The sequence below is a fragment of the Raphanus sativus genome, chromosome 3 (genome assembly GCF_000801105.2).
Source record: "Raphanus sativus cultivar WK10039 chromosome 3, ASM80110v3, whole genome shotgun sequence".
Classification (NCBI taxonomy): Eukaryota; Viridiplantae; Streptophyta; class Magnoliopsida; order Brassicales; family Brassicaceae; genus Raphanus; species Raphanus sativus.
In genome coordinates, this window is record NC_079513.1 from 23,967,841 (window position 1) to 23,987,790 (window position 19,950).

Genomic DNA, 19,950 nt, shown 5'->3' on the forward strand with positions numbered 1-19,950 from the left:
ACATGTATATTTGTTTATTAATAAGACATGTGTGTTTGGTTTCGGTTTGCTTCAGATTGTATTTTCTGATTTTCAGTTTGGTTTTGGTTGAGATATGGGTTTTTAATTTTTGGTTTAAATATATAGTAACCGTTCGGTTATTTATGAATTTGAGTTTGGTTTGGATTGAATTATTTTGATTTTTGATTTGTTTCAAATAACAATGATAGGAACCCGATAAAACTTCAAATTCAATTAAGAGCGTGAGTCTAAATAGAGATATAAAAATTTCCGTTTTTGTTTATGATTTAGGTTGCTATATTTTTGTTACATTTTCTGGTTTTTTTTTTGTGATTCTGAATGCCTTAATATTTTAAATATGTTTAGAAAATTGGCATTCTCAAAGTTATATACTAAATCATAAAATATCTGCTAATTTTGTATTCCTATGTACCTAGATTTTGATATGTGATTTCAAACCCTAAAATAATTTTAGATGAAAATATATATATATATATATATATATATATATATATATATTGTATAAAGTAATTTCAAATAATCATGTAAACCTAACTTTGAATAGTAAACATGGATTCATGTCCCTTTATCTTAATTAGTACGTTTTCACGTTGGTTATGAACATATATGAGTTCTTTGAATCATATATCTTAAAGTTTCATTTTATATACAATGAAACGTATATACACTATACCATATACAATATGGTAGAATTTCAAGTAAAAAGTTAGCATGATGTATATGGGAATCATTCTATAATAAAACATGTTTTTCTGATTCACATAATGTTAGTTAGAGGAACACAATAAAAAATCATATGTTTCGGTCTACCGAATACAAACTTCAGTGCTCGTATCTATTGAATTGTCAAACAATATTTATTTACTTGGTTTAAATAGATTAACTAAATAATGGATTGAGATAAAGTGTATATTTAATAAAAACTAATTTATCAAAATAATAGGAATGTTAGTTAATAAGATATATAGAAATAACAGGAAGGCTAATTAATAGATAAGTCACAACATTTTCAATGGGTCCAAGTTAAAAGTATGCCATGGTAGAATTCAAATAGGACCCTAAATTAATAGATTAGATTCTCAAATCAAAAAAACTAACAGAAACAATCATGTCCACATTCCCTTTCATTCATTAGTCTAGAAAAAAGCTTGGAGTATACATAGTCACAACTGTAAATTCGACACCTGTTTTTCAAAAACTAAAAAATAAAGACATCCTAAATAAACATAATTAGTTTAACAAAATTGAAAATTAAGAAAAAAAAAAATCAAAGGCCATAAATAAAGGAGAAGAAAAAGACAGGGACCCACCACTAACACAAAAGCATCAGCAAGCAAAACAGCTTTACTCCTACTATTTAAACCGCATCTGATTCTTCATTCTTCCTTCCCCTTCTCCTCTCACTCCTCAAGCAAACATTACAATGAGCTTCTTCATCATCGAAGATTCTGGTCTCATCATCACTCAACTCCTCTACAAAATGGCTCTCCTAATCACCGTCCTTAGATGGATCTTCTCATTCATCTTACGCTACCGATCCAGATCTACCTCCTCTGCTCCTTCGATCTCCTCTCAAGCAATCAAGGAAAGCCTCTCCGTCACGACGTTCAGCGAGCGGTATCCTGAATCGATCAGCGACACTTGCGCGGTGTGCCTCGGGGACCTGGAAGACGGAGACGAGGTCAGAGAGCTCAGGAACTGTAGCCACGTGTTTCACCGCGAGTGTATCGACAGGTGGCTTGATTACGAGTGTGATGATGATATTAACAACGAAGGGGAGGAAGATAACCACCGCACGTGTCCTCTCTGTAGAACTCCACTTCTTGCTGCTAATACGTCGTCGTCGTGTTGTGGAGAATGGCCGGCGAAGAATGAACCTAGCTGGGCCGTTGAACGGCTTCTCTACCTATTCGGAGACGATCTTCTCAACTGATTTTTCTTTTTTTTTTCTTTTCAAATTTATTTGATTTTAGGTTGGTCGATCGTGATCAGCAGAAATTATTTGGTCAATATTTGTAATTTTGTTAATTTGTAGGATATAATACGGAATATGATAATAATATCTATTTTTTAAAAAATTTGTTTTGTGTATCAGCAAATCCATGACTTGGGTAACGTCTAATTTAAGCGTTACAAGAAAATTTAATTTGGTGGTGTGTATGTGTTCATAAAATGTTCATACAAAAATTAATATTAACGTTCTTGAAAATTCAACTAAATTGTTTGCTTGAAAGATATGTCCACAGGATGTCTCAGTGAAAATCATATCATAAGTGATGAATGTTGTATTTGCCATTTGCAGTCATTAAGACCATTTCTATAATAAAGTTAGAATTTGCTCTAATGGTACTCTATTTTATAGTAGAAAATAGAGTGGTGAACCAAAAAAAAATAATTTACTCTATATTTGGAGTAAACTTATTTTTCATTCTATTATAGAATGCAATAGAATACTATTTGAATATTTTTACTCTAACCTATATTTTAAAGTGAAAAATAGAGTGGGGTTAGAGATATCATAACCTTGTATATGTTTCATAATTTCAAATTGATTTGATATTAATGATAGAAGTATTAAAATATAATTAGACAAACCGACTAATCAGTAGGCGAATATTCAACATAAATTTTGTATTAACATGTTTTCCGTTTTTGTGCACTCTGCTGCACACACACTCTACATCTTACTGTTTTTTAACCCACAACTGGTGAAAGTTAAAATAACAAGAAAAAGAACAGAATGACGAGTCCTTCATTTTCATAGTAATTTCACTCTTGACAACCAAACTGTCTTTAATTTATGTTTCATGATTCACAATGAAGTTTCATAGAACCAAGATGGCAAGACGTTACCTTGACGTTCTACTTTCAAGCTTATGTACAACTAATAAATGGCCCATTGACCAAAAAAAAAAAATGGCCCAAAGATATTAACCTCTAACGACGAATGGTTTCACTTTATGAACCACAGTCGTTTTGATGAGTAGGGCAACTGTGGGGTCCACTTTTTATTTTCAATAAAGTAAGGCTCGGCTCAGATAGAGAGGAGAGTAATTGATCCTATCAAATACTACCATCCATCTCTCAATGGCGGCACGAAAACAGATGCTCCTCCACCAGGTCGATGAACCTACAGATTCACTCGTGGAATCAATGACCGAGGTGCAAACAACCATGGCTCAGCTCCACTCTTCCGTCGCCGTCCTGATCGATTCCATGTCGGAGATACTAAAATCCATGTTGGAGATGAAAACAGCACTCCAACAACACCCGACGACGGCGACGGCGACGGAACAACCAACAGTCACGGAGGTTAAACAAGATCTCCCCGCCGAAGAAGAGAAGAAGGAGCCTCGCCATCGCCACATCTATACGAAGAGGATCGAAGTCGAGATGCCATCGTTCGACGGCCTGACTCGAGACCTAAACCACTGGATCATCAAAGCCGAGAGATACTTCTCCTTCGGAGACTTCACCGAGAAGGAGAAGATCATCATATCTTCCCTAAGCTTCGACGGTCCAGCGCTGAACTGGTTCGTCGCCACGGATCGTCTCAATCCTTTCGCGGGTTGGGATGATTTCAAGTCTCGGCTGCTGGAACGATTCGGGCATTCCGAATGTGCGATTACTCGTTTGCTTCAACTGGAGCAGGTGGGATCCGTCGTGGAGTATCTTACCCAGTTCGAGGCCATCGCGTCGGAGTTACCCAAGGATAAGGAGGATGGACACGGTGACAGGGTCTTTTTGGAAGGTGTGTTCGTTAAGGGGCTTAAGGATGAGATTAAGGATATGCTTCGTTTGTTTCAACCTAAAGGGTTGGATGAGATCATTGCAAAGGCTCGCAGGTTGGAGAATAGTCGCCTCTTTTGGAAAGGCTGTCCACGGGATGATTAAACAGTAATGAGGCTTGTTCCGTTAGGTTTATAACACGTTTTCAGCAATCCAACATGTTTGGTTTCAGTTGTTTTGGACGATTGTTTCGTGGATTCTTGATGCTTATTGCAACTGACTATAAATAAAGTTTTTGCGATCTAATATAATATTAGTTTGAGAGTATCTGGGTTCATACGATTGTATTGTGGTGGGTTAGAGAAAGTTTCGAATATTCTCCAAGAAAGACCCATTTCATACACTCCATCCTTTTCTTTCTTCTTCACCCTCCTTATTCATCTCTCATCTATAATTTTATTTAATCATCAGTATATGCGTAAATGACAATAATATCTTATAAACTGACCATGTGGAGTCCTTTTTAAAATGTTTGTTGAAAATTTGAAATAGTAGAAATGGAAGTCCTTGCTTGGAGGGTTTAGATTGAGGTTTATCTCCCTCCAATGGAATCAAGTTACTTATTGAAACCACCATCACATATACCTTTCCTTTGCCCTTCTTCTTCCATATACTCATTTTCCTTGGACTCCTATGTCTCTGTTAATATTTGTGTGTTATATATATATACACAAACACAAAACAAAGTCTCATTAGACCCCACACTCTGAAACAATCTTGCAGCCTAAATATCACACTTTATAGATGGGTCTTAATGATAAATACAACAAACTCGTTTTCTTATGCCTCTCTTTACTGTTATTTCACAACAATTTGAAGAATGTCGACGCCTTGGCATGTAACTGGGGGACACAAGCGAGCCATCCTATGCCACCAAACATAGTGGTGAAACTCCTCAGAGACAATGGGTTCAACAAGGTTAAGCTATTTGAAGCCGACCCTGGCGCACTTAGAGCCCTCGGTAAATCCGGTATTCAAGTCATGGTTGGTATCCCCAACGATCTCTTGGCATCTATGGCATCCACTGTCACCAACGCCGAGCTTTGGGTTCGACAAAACGTCTCTCAATACATCTCTAAATACGGTACCGACATAAGGTATCTATATATATATAAATAAACACATGCTTATAAAGACTTAAAATTTTTAAGTTTTTTATTTGGATTTTTAAATTTGATTTCAGATACGTAGCCGTGGGGAACGAGCCATTCTTGAAGAACTACAAGGACAGATTCGTCAAATCAACATACCCGGCGCTTCAGAACGTTCAAGCAGCTCTGGTGAAAGCCGGTCTCGGCCGGCAAGTCAAGGTCACGGTGCCTCTCAACGCAGACGTCTACGAATCCGGCGACGGTCTCCCTTCCTCCGGCGACTTCCGTTCCGACATCAAGACACTAATGGTCTCCATCGTCCGCTTCCTCGCCGACTCCGTATCCCCCATAACTTTCAACATCTACCCTTTCCTCTCCCTCAACGCCGACCCGAACTTCCCCCGCGAATACGCCTTCTTCCCCGGCGGCGGCGGAGCTAAGCCAGTCGTCGACGGATCGATCTCTTACACGAACGTCTTCGACGCGAACTTCGACACGCTCGTCTCGGCGCTGGAGAAGAACGGATTCGACGCGGAGAAGGTGGAGATCATCGTCGGAGAAGTCGGATGGCCCACCGACGGCGACGCGAACGCGAACACGGCGCTGGCTCAGAGGTTCAACCAAGGGTTATTAAACCGCATCGTCCGAGGACAGGGAACGCCTCGCCGGAAAACGGCGCCGGAGGTTTACGTGTTCTCGTTGGTCGACGAGGACGCGAAGAGCATCGATCCCGGGAAGTTCGAGCGCCACTGGGGAATATTCTCTTACGACGGCGCCGTTAAGTACCCGCTAAGTCTCGGTAACGGACGTCAGTTGGTTCCCGCGAAAGGGGTTCGTTACCAGGCACGTGAGTGGTGCGTGCTCTCTCCTCAAGCGGCTGCGGGGAACGCCGCGTGGACGTCGTCTGCTGATTACGCGTGTCAGCAAGCTGACTGCACCTCTCTGGGCCCGGGGTCCTCTTGCGCTGGTTTAGATTCAGCGGCGAATGCGTCTTACGCGTTTAATATGTATTTTCAGAAGATGGATCATCGCCGGGGATCTTGCGTGTTCGACAATCTTGGGGTTGTGACTAAGGTTGATCCGTCGGGTGGCTCGTGTAGGTTTCCGATTGAGATTGATACGAGCAGGAAGGATGAGACGTTGCGTCCGCGGAAGAATTCTGGTGCCGGTGAAGGGAAGTGGATGACGGTGGTGACGGCGGAGATGGCGGTTGTTTGGGCGGTGTATATTTTGATGATCATTGGGGCGTAATTTTTTCTGTTAACTATTTTCGTTCTTCTTTCTTACATCTGTAAATAAGATCGATAATTGGACATATGATTTGTCTTTCGTGGAACTGTTGTACCACGTAGTACTATAGTTGCTATACACATATGAATTATGTAAATTAGATAGTTGCCCAAAAAAAAAAAAAAAAGATAGTGGCTTAATATGATATCAAATTAGCGAAGGGGGTAATACTAACTAAGCAAAATACTAATTATGAATATAATTTATCAAATTGGGTCCATAGCTCAGTGGTAGAGCAATTGACTGCAGATCAATAGGTCACCGGTTCGAACCCGGTTGGGCCCTACTCTTTTTAATAAAATTTAGCAATTACTCATATATATTAACAATTTTCATTAGATAATTATAGCTTTTACTGCTGGTTGCTAATTTTCCCTTTCATGGTTTCAATTGGCAATTTTTACCCCTGATTTTTTTTTTTTAAAGTACTATCCATACATTTTATTTTAGAAAATGGATTTCTTTTTTTAAAGGTATGTGGCCATAGTGAATATTTGTTGGCAATTTAACCGTGACATGGCTTTTTAAAATTATTTTCAAAATATAACTGATTAATAGGCCAAGCAACTCTTGGGCTTAAAAGCTAAAGCGAACAAGGTCCAATAAGGAAAGCTGACCCTAAGACTTGTCGAAGAAGCCTTTGTTGCCTCATTGTCTTGTATAAAGTACAGTATAACAGTATAAGCGATTGTGGCGCTTCTTTCAATTCATTTCTACATTTTTGCAATTTCCCTCCACTCACAAAACCTCCTTTGACTCTCTCGCTGTTTCTCTGGTGTTACGAATCCGTTCTGATCTGAGAGCGATGACGACAATGGAGCAGCGTAGAAACCAAAACGCTGTTCAACAACAAGACGATGAAGAGACCCAGCACGGCCCTTTCCCCGTCGAACAGCTTCAGGTACGATTTCTCCAGAAATTCACCCTTCTCGGAGCACAATCTTCCCCAGATCTTGTGCTAATCAAAATGGGTTTTTTTCTTAAAATTACCAAAGAGCTCTGCTTTTCGTACTCGCGATGAAAATTAAGTGTAAATCTGATGGAGAATTGGGTTTCTCTAGGGCCTGTAGAGTGGAATACTTTTAGGGTTTTTGTTTAATTCAGATAAAAGTTAACACTTTGAAGTTTTTTTTCTCCGTTCAATCTATTCAATACTTGGGAATCTATCTCTTGCTGTTGACTCAGATGGCATATAGTCTATGTGGATCTTCTGAGTTATTATAGTTTCTTCAATCTTCAGGCGGCTGGTATAGCTTCTGTTGATGTAAAGAAGCTAAGGGATGCTGGTCTCTGCACTGTAGAAGGTGTTGCATATACTCCAAGGAAAGATCTCTTGCAGATCAAAGGAATAAGCGATGCTAAGGTTGACAAAATCGTTGAAGCAGGCATGTCGTCATATGATATATAACACTCACATTCCTTTGATCCTTTTTTTAGAGTTTATATGCATTTTCTTATTTATGTGTGGGTTTTTACCTCTGTGACAGCTTCAAAGCTGGTTCCTCTGGGTTTCACTAGCGCTAGCCAGCTCCATGCCCAGAGGCTGGAGATCATTCAGATTACATCTGGATCAAGGGAGCTCGGCAAAGTTCTTGAAGGTTGGTTCTGAATATTCTTGGTTGCATTATTTGAAAGTTTGTTTTGCTGTTATAATCTTTTTTGTTTTTGAATTGTTTGCTGTTATAATCTTACTTTGTATGTACTTGTGAACAGGAGGAATTGAAACCGGATCCATCACTGAGTTATATGGTGAGTTCCGCTCTGGGAAGACTCAGTTGTGCCATACACTCTGTGTAACTTGTCAAGTAAGTACCACTTTTATGAACATACCACTCAGCTAGTGTTGCTTATATAGTAGGAACCAGTGAACTTGAAATTCGTAGTACGTTTTTTGCAAAATCTGAGAAATATGTTCACATTGTGGTTCGTGTTTAAATGAATTAGCTTCCTATGGATCAAGGAGGTGGGGAGGGAAAGGCGATGTACATTGATGCCGAGGGAACATTCAGACCACAAAGACTATTGCAGATAGCTGACAGGTATCCTATCTTTGTAAGTTTGTAACACATGTGAGAGCATGATGAGGCAGAATAATCAGTAAGAAACCTATCAAAATGATGCAGGTTTGGACTAAATGGAGCTGATGTTCTTGAAAACGTTGCCTATGCGAGGGCGTATAACACTGATCATCAGTCAAGGCTTCTGCTTGAGGCAGCATCAATGATGGTTGAAACAAGGTGCGTTGTTCAGTTCCATTGTGTTCATGATGAGAGTGCTAACTGTGAAAGTTATGATGCCACAGGTTTGCTCTCATGATTGTGGATAGTGCTACAGCTCTCTACAGGACAGATTTCTCCGGAAGGGGAGAGCTTTCGGCACGACAAATGCATCTTGCAAAGTTCTTGAGAAGTCTGCAGAAATTAGCAGATGAGGTGACCAGTCACTAGTAGTAACTGTTTCTTTTTCATAATTTCTCTTGAGACACCACACTGAAACTTTCTCTTACATTACATGTTTTGATGGCTCTAGTTTGGTGTGGCTGTTGTTATAACAAACCAAGTAGTTGCGCAAGTAGATGGTTCTGCTCTTTTTGCTGGTCCACAGTTTAAACCTATTGGTGGGAATATCATGGCTCATGCCACCACAACAAGGTCTGCTAACTGTAATCCTTGTTTTCTTTTCTAGGGTTCACTGGCAAAGTGTGTGTGTTTGTTGATGATGTATTTTCATATATACAAGGCTGGCGTTGAGGAAAGGAAGAGCAGAGGAGAGAATCTGCAAAGTGATAAGCTCGCCATGCTTGCCAGAAGCAGAAGCTAGATTTCAAATATCTACAGAAGGTGTAACAGATTGCAAAGATTGATTGATCCTCTTCACTTGTAACACTCTTTTGTTTGTCGTCACTGTGGACTGAGAACAGATTTGCGTAAGCATCAAAGTAGTGATGAGGGAGTAAAAATAGCTTTGTAAGTAGGTTATCACGGTAGTGAAAGTTGCTACCTGTTGTTGTACCCAGCTTCTAACATAATCTTATTTTTACTATTATATAAGGAAACACGCAAACACGGTAAGCCCCCAAAAAGGTAACATTAAAAAAAGAGAGAGATAGTAATCGTTACAGTCACAAATGTTCTAATTGGGTCAGAATGGAGTGTTTGCATGCCCTTTTACCGTCATTGATAATAGTTATTTAATTTCAATTTTTTTTTGTGTTGGCGTCAGCATTCTATCTCCATGATAAGATAAACATGTTTTTGTATACCTTGTTTACTTATATAATTTAGCTAAAAATGAGTCATTTCATTGATGATAATTGATATATAGTTGAAAAATTAAGGATGGAGATATTAAAGAAAGAAAGGTAAGAAAGTGCAGGTATTCCCATTAGTGTCCAGACAGCTGTAAGTATAAATCATTGTCACGAGACTATTATTTCTTCAAATTTTTTTTTATTTTTGTAAATCCCTATAAATAAAATAAAAAGAAAATAGTAGGAAAAAATGTGGTTTTCGTCGGCTCTTTGTTTCTCTCGATCCAATCTTCTCCTTCCTTCTATCGACCGAAACAAAGAGACAGAGAGAGAGAGAGACACACAGAGCTGAATCTAATCTAATCATCTCTGTACATCATAAAACCCTTTCTCTCTCTCCATCTCAATCTCCATCCTCCTCCTTATAGACACGTCTCCCTGCTTCAAAATTATTCCTCTAAATCTCTTTTACTTCTGCGAATCTAAGCTTCCTTCTTCGTTTCTCTGAGCCTTTCGAGTTCTGATCTCCTCGATCGAGCTCTGTTTACCTATTTCCCTCGACAAATCTCGCATTTTTTTTCTCGATCTCCAGAGCAGCAGAATCTCAGTAGAGAATCTGTGTTTTGTCTTTTTTGAGAGAAAAAAAAGTTTGAAACTTTGAATTCTGGACGGTTGGTGAATGCAACACCACCGGCGAGAGATTCTTTCTACCGGCTTTGGCTTTAGCTTTGGCTTAGATCTGTAACTCAAAAAAGGGGGAATCAGATACTATGACCACCACCTCATCGCCATCAATTGAGAATGGAGCCTCTTCCTCCTCCTCTGGATCATCATCATCTTCTTCCCTTCATGGCTGTATGCAAGAATTCAAACTCTTCCAGACTCATTCCGTAAGAATACAAAGCTTCCACCTTTTTTTTTTTTGATCTCTTAGGATCCATTTGTATTTACATTTTGTTTTTTTTTGTTTTGTTTCAGAATTTCTATATGATTGGTTGGAATGGTAGTGGAGTGTATAGAGTACTCAAGATAGACCGCCTTGACGCCTCTGAGCTTAATCTCAGTGAGGATCCCACTGCCTATACCAAAAAAGAATGCTACGAGTTGCTTAAACGGATACACGAAGGCAACAAGTCCACTGGCGGTCTCAAACGTGTTGCTGTCTGTTATGGTATCGTTGGTATGTCTTCTTTTTTTCTTTTGTGTCTCAAGTTATGTGTAAAGGAGACTAGATGCCTTTTACTTTAACTGCTTCTTCTCACCATTTGTTTTTTTCTTTTCCCATTTATGTGGTTTCTCAGGTTTCATTAAGTTTCTGGGACCATACTACATGCTGGTTATAACTGAAAGAAGAGAGATAGGTGAGATTTGTGGTCACCGGGTGTATGAAGTGGCCAAGAGTGAGATGATTTCCTTGCAGCATTCTAGTTTCCTTGGCAACATTGCTAATTCAAGAGACGAGAACAGGTTTTTTTTTATATTATCCTTTTACTCCATTCTTTGTTTGTTGCAAGCCCATTGTTGAAGAAAGTTTTTTTTTTTTTTTTCTTTTCTCTTTGGTGAAAAGAGAGAGTGCATGTGATTAGTTATTATACCCTTGTACCTTTTTATGAATTGAAGTCATTTTAAATCTTGTGTTTCCCACTTGTTGTTGAGCAGGTACAAGAGGCTCTTGTGTATGGTGGACCTTACGAAAGATTTCTTTTTCAGCTATTCTTACAATATAATGCGAAGTTTCCAGAAGAATGTGTGCGATCATGAGAGTGGTGGTACTCTCTATAAGAAAATGTTTGTGTGGAACGAGTTCTTGACTCGGGGAATTCGACTTCATCTTCGGAATACCGTCTGGACTGTAGCATTGGTCTATGGTTTCTTTAAGCAGGTAAGATACAGCTTTTAGTCTCATATACCTTCGATAGATTCACAGTATTGTATAGATTTATGTTTGCTGAACCTTGAATTCTTGTGCATGTAGACAACTCTCTCCGAAGCTGGACGGAATTTCAAACTCACTCTTATTGCTAGGCGTTCCCGCCATAATGCTGGAACCAGGTATCAGATCTCATCACTCCCTAGTTTCCTTCTCTGTGGTTTAACATGACCGTTATTACTCGCTATGTATTATTCTAAACTATAGTAGTAACTTGAAAACTATTGCAAATACATGCGCTAGCATTATTCAATATGTGTCCATCTCTTGGTTTGTTTTTCCAATATGATGAGATGGTATACGTTGTTACTTGAGGTAGTTGTTATTCTTCTTTTCTCTTAAACGCCTTCTGATTTTTAGGTACTTGAAACGAGGAATAAACGAAAGTGGCAATGTCGCTAATGATGTCGAGACAGAGCAGCTAGTGTCTGAGGACGTGCCAGAAGACCACCCCATGCAAATTAGTTCTGTTGTGCAGAACCGTGGCTCAATCCCTCTATTCTGGTCACAGGAAACCTCACGGATGAATCTTAAACCGGATATAGTATGTAAGTATTTTCTTACTAATAATACTACCTTGTCCCTTCTCTCTCTCTCTCTACGTATCTCTCTCTTCTCTGTGTGTTTAATTAAATACATTCATTGTCAAATCCAGTGTCAAAAAGGGACCTGAACTATGAGGCAACTAAACTTCACTTTGAAAACCTTGTCGAGCGATATGGAATTCCCATCATTATTCTGAACTTGATCAAGGTGAGTTGCCCAGTCTAGCGTGTTTTCACGTTCTTATCATCTTTCATGCCTTGTAGCTACTTTTTGTATTGGCAAGTGATGCGTCTTCTTGCACCTTAATCTAAGGAACTATTGTGTGTGCATTATCATTTTGATACTTCCACACCTCAAACCTTTCACTGATTTTTCCTGTTACTTTTGACAATCAACAGACAAAAGAGAGAAGACCTAGGGAGTCGATTCTCCGGGCAGAATTTGCCAATGCAATTGACTTTATAAACAAAGATCTGCCTGAAGAAAATCGTTTAAGATTCCTCCACTGGGACTTGCACAAACATTTTCAAAGGTATACTTAAAAATGCGTTCCAGCTGCTTCGAATAACGAATAATTATATATACATTTTTAGATAAAAACCAATCTTCTCTTTTCTCTGATCTTTATTTCAGCAAAACAGCAAATGTCTTGGCACTTCTTGGCAAAGTAGCTGCATGTGCTTTGATGCTTACAGGTTTCTTTTATTATGAAGTTACCCCAGCAATGAAGCTCGAGGGTTATATGAGCTTGTCTTCGTCTGAGTAAGCCTTTTTTCTTGATCTCCCGTTACTTGTTCATCTATTAGAGAATATATTTTTCCTGCAGCTATAAATTAAACTCTTACAGTAACCGTGTCTTAATATTGCAGTGCCGAGATGTCTCCACAAAATAGTTCTGATGATGATAGTGGGGAATATGATTCCCTAGAGAAGAATTTCCCCCCAAGTAAGAATGTTGCTGATGGAGATTGTGATATCAAGCCTGGCAGGCTCCAGAGGGGCGTGCTGAGGACCAATTGCATAGACTGCCTTGATCGTACAAATGTTGCTCAATATGCATATGGTTGGGCTGCTCTAGGACAGCAGCTCTATGCTCTGGGAATTAGAGATGCTCCAACAATAGAACTTGATGATCGTCTGTCTAGTGCTTTAATGGGGTTATATGAGAGAATGGGAGATACACTAGCTTACCAGTATGGTGGATCTGCTGCCCACAATAAGGTAATTTCTTTTCTTCTTCTCTTTTTCCGGTCTACCTTGACTTTTCATCGATTCTACCCTTTTATTTTATTTATGGAACTGTCTTATTTGAAGTCTTCTGCTATAGACAGTTGACACTAAATGCTGGGGCTGTTTATTATGGACAAAGTTTAGTTATGACTGGCTTCATGAGATGAATTGTATCCCTTTTCTCGTCAACAATTTTGATTGTTCACATTCAAAATTAAATAACAGGCATCGCCTTTTGTTTATCCTTCAAGCATGCTGATCAATCATCTCTTATATTTGAGCCTAAATATAGCCAACACTTTTTAGCTGACATGATTATTATTATCTGATTAGTTGGTTAGAAGCAGCATGTACATGACTGATAATATTTAAAGGATTTTTTGCTTAGACCATTTGGTATTCAACTTATGTAATGATATTGGTCTTAAGAATTGATGAATCTGATTTCTGATCTTGATCTTTGATGTCCAATACAAGACTCTTATTAGGTAAGTTGTTTTATATGTCATCTATCTCAAAGATCGTTGGAACCTTATTATTCGTGCAAGGATATTGGACTTTTAGACTAGCTTAAAATTCATTGCGTAATCACTTCTTGCTAGGATATTGTTTGGATACGCTTGTTGATTTCTAGTATTTCTGGATTGCAACAGGTTTTCAGTGAGAGGAGAGGCCAGTGGAGAGCAGCAACCCAGTCACAAGAGTTCTTGAGGACTCTGCAGCGTTACTATAATAATGCATATATGGATGCGGATAAACAAGATGCCATTAATATGTATGCTGCTCTCTGTCACACTCTTTCGTATATACATGTTACGCAATGATCTCTCAGAGTCTTACAGACATTTATTGGGCTTTTGTGACTTTGTCATATGCAGATTTCTTGGTACGTTCCAGCCTGAAAAAGGGAGGCAGGCGATTTGGGAGTTGCGTTCAGATTCCCGCTCTAATGGACAAAATGGAGAGATAAGCATAGGGGAAGATGAAAGGTATGTCTCTGTGACTGCAACCATGTAGGTATATGCATATAGAAGTTCATCTTTCACCGATTTGTAGGAGTTATACGAGTTCTGATAGACCTACTTGCAATACATTTTGTATACGAACTTTGAAACAAATAGGCTCTACATCTTTATTATCCCTTTCATGGATTGCCATTCTCCACCGTAACTTCCAGTTTCCATCCTATGAAACTTTTGTGACTAACCATATGGAATGATCATATGATCCAGACTCATGGATTGGTCTCTTTGTAGTAGATGAACTTTAAAAGTGAACAATAATATTTTGACTGTGTTCCGCTACATTTATCATGATAGCTCTTAATACTATGTTTTCCAGGTTTCTTGTGAAGAGATGCTTATCAGATGGTAATATTCTCCATGAAAGTCGCACACGGATGTCCGCAATGAGTAGCAAGCATGAAAGCATATCACATAGAGGTTTTGTGTCATCACGCCAAGTGAATCATATAACTTCAGAGTCATCACCAGATATGCCAGCTGCTGGTGATGTATCATTATCGAGGTATGTTAAAGTCTTTCTTACATTTTCTTGTGTTTATTGCTAAATAAAATATGTACAGCAACATATCTCATAAATTTTTGAGGTGGTTGTCTTTCCGCTTCATTTAGTCAAAGAATTCGTGTGGTAGTGTATAGTAACACTTGTCTCTTGTTAGTCTGAATCTTCGGCTGTGACACCTTTTGTAGGTGTGCTCCTTCAATGCCCAGCACACACTTTTTTGGAGATGTGAAGAAGATTCAACATAATGGTAGTAGCTCCTATTACTTGTCCGAGCAGGAAGACATGTCTAGTGTCTCAAATTTTGTTGATGTCGAGTGGCTTTCGTCATCGGAAAATCTATGCGAGAGCGATCAGTTGTACAGGTAAAACTAAAAGTACTGTGCATGTTAAGAAATCGATGTTCTACGTTTTAAAGCAGTAAATGGAGTAACCAGATCACGTATAGCTAGAAGCTTAAAGTTTTCTATATCTATAGCATCATATTGGCCATCGTTTTAAAAATCCAGCTGATTATGTTTCTTCCAAAAATCTTATCGTAAGATTCCAAGTATCCATCTGTGAAAGGGTTCTTTCACCATTGATGACCAAAATAAACGATAAACGCCTATTTCTTATAAATGATTATCAATTTTTTTGAATATGCATTGCTCTTTTGGTAGGCCGTCAGCGGTCACAACCTATTCAACCGCAGAAATTTCATCATCAGAGAATATCATCAGTGAAGTAAAACAGTCAACGCCAGCTATGAGCGAGAATGGATCAAGCAGCAGGAAGGTCAGTATCTTCCAAATTATACTCTGCATATCTCCCTATCTAGTTTTATTTAGTGAGATACTTGATTCTGAGTTCTAGCTCGTCTTTTTATGATATCTTCTCTGAAACTTGGATGAACCACTGGCAAAAACTAGAATCATAAAACTTAGTTGAACAAACAAAGATGCTACAATAGGATTTAACAAGCAGATTATATCCAAAACTAGCTGAACCTGACACAAATAGATGGTTCTGTTGACTCTCTTCTTTTACAATGTTTATATCCCTCGGCTAAAAACTTTACAATTGATATGAATATGAAATAGTTAAGAGTCTGGCCAATCTGTATTGGTCAATAAAGAATTTGTCTGGCGAACTTATCCCAGCAAGGGTGGTTTCATACTTTATAGCATACATACTACATATGACACTGCTCTCAGATTATTCGATTGTTATGAGAGCATATATTGTCATTTGGTTACTCACTTGAAACTTGTCGGATTTATTTCCTTAAGCAGGGAAAGGAACCTATGGGAACCGAACCATCCACAAAGATCCACGATGATTTTACTGATAGCTTCAAACAATGGGTAGCATACGGAGAAGCACTCTGCCATTGAAGCTCTTTCAACTTTCCATTTCCAGCAAGAACCATACTTCTTCAGCATACTAATGGTTTTATGGACATTTGGGTATTACGGTGCAAACATGGAGAAGGTGGACTGGTAGAGAGATTCTCGGTACCACATATTTGAAACTTCGCGGTGATGACCAAACGGTCAAATGAGGTATTATACATTATAAAGAGGAGCAAATAAAAAAAATAGCTGAGAGGTTTGAGTTTAGGGGAATTATCATCTTTGTGGAGAGAAACTTATGATAATCTGAGACTTTTGTTAGAATATTTTATTGGTTCTGGTTTGTAGTCTACTGTAAATATATGTTTGGTTTATTGATCCATCATGTAACTTCTTTTCCATGGGTAAAAAGTCATTTCTTCTACCACCTGCTGAGCCTGCAATTTATTGATCTTTAGCTAATCTTCATACTGATATGAGGATCTTCAGAGCTTTTATTTTGATTTAGATCCTTCATATTGGTAGCAGATCTTCGAGGACTTGTCCTTGTGGTTTGAGCTAAGTTACAAACTGTTAGAAGATCTTTCAGGGATCCAAATGATTCTCCTTTGAATATCATATAGTATTGTTTGATGTGAGTTGTCTTGTCTCGTAATATTATTGCTATTATATTTTTTTTTCGTTTAACAAGACACCATTTATTTCAGATTTGTTATGGATGTGTATGTTGCCATTTATAACTACAACAGAAGCGCATAGCTTTAGCTTTTTCAAATTTTGCATCTGCTATACATCTATTAGAGTTAGGCCTCAAAAAAATTCTTCTATTTTTCCTGATCCAAGGTGACTAGTTCTTTCTAACTCTTTATAAGATCTTTTCCAACGTGATTCTATTTTTTTATTTTGAAACCGAGTAAAATGAAATATGAAGCAAGACATGTTCCAACTCAATTCAATATTCCACTCTATAATGGAGTTTGCTCTATTAATCTATTTTTTGTTTTTGATCAAAAAAAAAACTATTTTTGTTTGTTCATTATTCTATAAAGAAATATTCTTGGATAGGATTCAAAGCATTTTTACTCTAAATTTTCTTTTATTTTATTTTGGAGGGAAAAAATGAAGTGCTACATTGATCTTGATATAATTAACTACAGTATTATATATAACACAGATCACAGTTACTTTTGCTTTGGTAATTGACAATGGCGGTATTATCAATTCTTGGAATTTTACTTTTAGGTGTTACGGAAAAATTATTGTAAATACTAGATAAATTGATGTGCTTAAGTATTTATTTATAAATATATACTATTATCTTTGTTTCATATTAAGCATGGTTTTAGTTTTTAAATTTTACTTCCTCCGTTTTTAATAAGTTTCATTTTGATATTTTTATGGAGATTAAGAAAATTGTATAATAGATTAATATTCTCTCCTTTTCAGAAAGATACATATTTTAGGAAAAAAATTATTTCAAAAGATATATTTTTATATTTTCAGTGTATTTTTGTCAAATAATAATGAAAATTTTTGTGCTTCGAAAACATTAGTTGCATTTTTGAAATCTTATTGGTTTTAAAATATAAGAAATATAAATTTACAAAAAACTATGCATTAATAACTAAGTTTTAATGTGTTTTATTAAGTGTGAAAATCTTCAATTACAGATTAATTTGAAACGGAAGGAGTATATTAATGCATGATTAATTAAATGAAAAATTTTAAATAAAAAATTTATTGACTATTTAAAAAGGTAAAAGTGGATTTAATGTATAAAATTGTATTAGAATTGTAAAATGACACTTATTTTGAAACAAAATAAAAAATTTAAATTGATACTTATAATGAAACAGATGGAGTATTTTATTATAAGTGTTAGTTTATATCTTCAAGACAAATATTATATGTTTTTCCAGTTTTTATTCTTATTTTTAACTCGTTAATTAATAAAATCAAATAAAATCATGTATTAAATATGGGTAAAATAGAAAATCTAATCATTTTTTAATTCATGCGCAAAAACCTTAAATGATATAACAAAGTGAGTATTTAGGAGACATAATTGTGTTTAGCTTCAAAGTTCCACTTATAACGCATTTCAAGTATCATTTTATATAAATCACAAGTCTTAATCCAAATCACAAGTCCTAATCCAAGGAAAAGTTTCCAACTACCAGGTAAGGAATAGGGTATATAGAAAATGTGCTATAAAGATTCTCATAGGTTCTACAAATAGCTAGAAAACAATCACATCGTAAAACACAGAGAATCTGCCATATAGATTTGTCTGGCGGAATATAAAATTTCCTTGATGTTATTATATGCATATTAATGTCTTTGAATGAACAGAAAAATACAAACCATATTTAAGAAAAGGCGACGTGTGATAGATATCCATTATAAGTTATAAGTTATAACATATGGTTAGAGAAAATGATGGATGATCGAATATAGCATAAAAACTTTTTTATTATTTGGTGTTGCTTGCTTCAGTCTTGTATCAATTATCGAAGAAGATGGAACTTCAATTCCAAATATTAGGCAAACCTAATGGAAATCATGTCATGTTTGACATTTACCTAAATAATCAAAAATAATTTCATATTTTAGAAAGAAAACATTATTCTGTTCATATTATACGTTAATATTATAAATTTTCCCAATTAATGAAGATCACGTACTGTTTAAATGAACAACTAATATATTACTTTTTCTAGAAATAGTTCATATAGTAACACCACAATATTAACGCATTATTTTTCGAGACGCTGGAGAATTGGGTCTCTGGTTTTTCCATCGTTTAGCATATAGACCTTCAGCTTTTGTTGATAGGGAAGGCAAAAAAAAAGTTATGTAAATCTATTGCTTTGTGCAATCACACAGGCCCCCACAATGATTGTACTTTATTTTTAGGGTTAGGTGGAATCTCTATTGCTAATTGGTAATGAGGAAAAGGCAAAAGAGCTAATGGCGATGTAATTATGATTCATAGCAACCATAATTGAAGGAGAAATATGTTAAGGGATAGATAGTGTTAAAATGTAATATTAGAGAGAAATAAAGTCGCATTAGTATTATATGATTTATATCTAACCTACCCCACTTACTCTAAAACTATATGCACAACTGTTTAACTTTTTTCTTTTGTCAACAACCATACAATCAAATTAAAGTGCCTAATTACGTAATTTTCTCAAAAAATAAACGAGCCCAATACCACTTACCTCAAAAACCATCCCACACCCACAGAAGCAAATAACAGCGGACTGTGTTAGTATAGCACTTAGTGGACCAAAGACTACTTATTGCGTACGACACTGAAATAATCAAAATCTGAGCAAAACTCAAATGTTAATACAAATTGTAACAAAATATGTTATTTTATCATCGGAAGTCGGTGGGAAGGCAACATCACAATCAACGTTGGCCTTATCCAAAGTCCATCTCCTGTTTAGCTGGTGTAGCTCCTAGATTGACTAATACCTTCACTCCGCGTGTTACTCTTCGTCTTTCTCCGCACGTGATGGTAAGACTAGTGGATACATGAAAAATTGATTTAACGTCAGCAAAAAAAAAAGATACATGAAGAAGACATATAATATACTACAAAGGCACATACCATCTACAATTTCTTTTCATTAAAATGCTTCCACAACAAACAAATATAAAACCAATAATAACTTAGCCAATGGTTGACCAGAGAGATTAATAATTAGCCAATGGTATCGACCCAACAAAACAAGTTGTAGCAGATGGATGACAAACCATTAACGGTTTTACATTGAAAACCATTTGAACGTTTTTTTGCACAATTCACAAAACTAAACCAAATCGTCAACGTAAATGGATTGTAATGTCAAATGAATTCTGTAGACTAAACAAAAAATATTCTGTAGACTAGTAAGTATAATAGTTACTATATGCAGTCTAAAACAAGCCTTT

The 19,950-nt window shown here is 36.8% G+C and overlaps 4 protein-coding genes and 1 non-coding gene across 6 annotated transcripts; all 5 read left to right on the forward strand.

Moving 5' to 3' along the window:
- The first annotated feature begins 1,364 nt into the window (after positions 1-1,364).
- LOC108845929 (brassinosteroid-responsive RING protein 1) lies at positions 1,365-2,162 on the forward strand. Its single transcript, XM_018619129.2, has one exon. The coding sequence runs from the start codon at positions 1,445-1,447 to the stop codon at positions 1,952-1,954; it is 510 nt and encodes a 169-aa protein (XP_018474631.1). The 5' UTR covers positions 1,365-1,444; the 3' UTR covers positions 1,955-2,162.
- Positions 2,163-4,477: 2,315 nt separating this feature from the next.
- Positions 4,478-6,348, forward strand: LOC130509345 (glucan endo-1,3-beta-glucosidase 5-like). The gene is made up of 2 exons (XM_057005195.1): positions 4,478-4,907; positions 4,994-6,348. The coding sequence occupies exons 1-2, from the start codon at positions 4,555-4,557 to the stop codon at positions 6,150-6,152; spliced, it is 1,512 nt and encodes a 503-aa protein (XP_056861175.1). The 5' UTR covers positions 4,478-4,554; the 3' UTR covers positions 6,153-6,348.
- Positions 6,349-6,404: 56 nt separating this feature from the next.
- Positions 6,405-6,476, forward strand: TRNAC-GCA (transfer RNA cysteine (anticodon GCA)). The gene has a single exon. It is a non-coding gene; the product is annotated as a tRNA-Cys (tRNA).
- Positions 6,477-6,906: 430 nt separating this feature from the next.
- LOC130509223 (DNA repair protein RAD51 homolog 1) lies at positions 6,907-9,246 on the forward strand. 2 transcript variants are annotated; one of them, XM_057004967.1, is made up of 9 exons: positions 6,907-7,092; positions 7,432-7,576; positions 7,679-7,789; positions 7,905-7,996; positions 8,136-8,230; positions 8,315-8,428; positions 8,494-8,623; positions 8,721-8,842; positions 8,931-9,246. In XM_057004967.1, exons 1-9 carry the CDS (start codon positions 6,997-6,999, stop codon positions 9,052-9,054), a joined length of 1,029 nt encoding a protein of 342 aa, XP_056860947.1. In that variant the 5' UTR covers positions 6,907-6,996; the 3' UTR covers positions 9,055-9,246. The 2 variants fall into 2 exon arrangements, with proteins under 2 accessions (XP_056860947.1, XP_056860948.1); XM_057004968.1 differs by lacking the exon at positions 8,721-8,842 and having other exon boundaries at positions 8,877-9,246.
- A 439-nt stretch (positions 9,247-9,685) lies between these two features.
- LOC108847535 (phosphoinositide phosphatase SAC4) lies at positions 9,686-16,432 on the forward strand. Its single transcript, XM_018620796.2, has 16 exons — positions 9,686-10,331; positions 10,420-10,621; positions 10,743-10,908; positions 11,101-11,323; positions 11,417-11,493; positions 11,732-11,919; positions 12,027-12,124; positions 12,316-12,449; positions 12,551-12,679; positions 12,787-13,138; positions 13,801-13,922; positions 14,026-14,136; positions 14,489-14,674; positions 14,860-15,036; positions 15,334-15,448; positions 15,946-16,432. Exons 1-16 carry the CDS (start codon positions 10,212-10,214, stop codon positions 16,045-16,047), a joined length of 2,502 nt encoding a protein of 833 aa, XP_018476298.2. The 5' UTR covers positions 9,686-10,211; the 3' UTR covers positions 16,048-16,432.
- The last annotated feature ends 3,518 nt before the right edge of the window (positions 16,433-19,950 follow it).

Excerpts from the sequence above, each read along its gene's own strand:
- LOC108845929 (XM_018619129.2), top strand. The coding sequence starts at position 1,445 with ATGAGCTTCTTCATCATCGAAGATTCTGGTCTCATCATCACTCAACTC.
- LOC130509345 (XM_057005195.1), top strand. The coding sequence starts at position 4,555 with ATGGGTCTTAATGATAAATACAACAAACTCGTTTTCTTATGCCTCTCT. Across the intron at positions 4,908-4,993 it reads AAATACGGTACCGACATAAG|ATACGTAGCCGTGGGGAACG; the intron begins GTATCTATATAT and ends ATTTGATTTCAG.
- LOC130509223 (XM_057004967.1), top strand. The coding sequence starts at position 6,997 with ATGACGACAATGGAGCAGCGTAGAAACCAAAACGCTGTTCAACAACAA. Across the intron at positions 8,624-8,720 it reads TGCAGAAATTAGCAGATGAG|TTTGGTGTGGCTGTTGTTAT; the intron begins GTGACCAGTCAC and ends TGATGGCTCTAG. Across the intron at positions 8,843-8,930 it reads GCTCATGCCACCACAACAAG|GCTGGCGTTGAGGAAAGGAA; the intron begins GTCTGCTAACTG and ends CATATATACAAG.
- LOC108847535 (XM_018620796.2), top strand. The coding sequence starts at position 10,212 with ATGACCACCACCTCATCGCCATCAATTGAGAATGGAGCCTCTTCCTCC. Across the intron at positions 10,909-11,100 it reads AATTCAAGAGACGAGAACAG|GTACAAGAGGCTCTTGTGTA; the intron begins GTTTTTTTTTAT and ends GTTGTTGAGCAG. Across the intron at positions 12,450-12,550 it reads TTGCACAAACATTTTCAAAG|CAAAACAGCAAATGTCTTGG; the intron begins GTATACTTAAAA and ends TCTTTATTTCAG.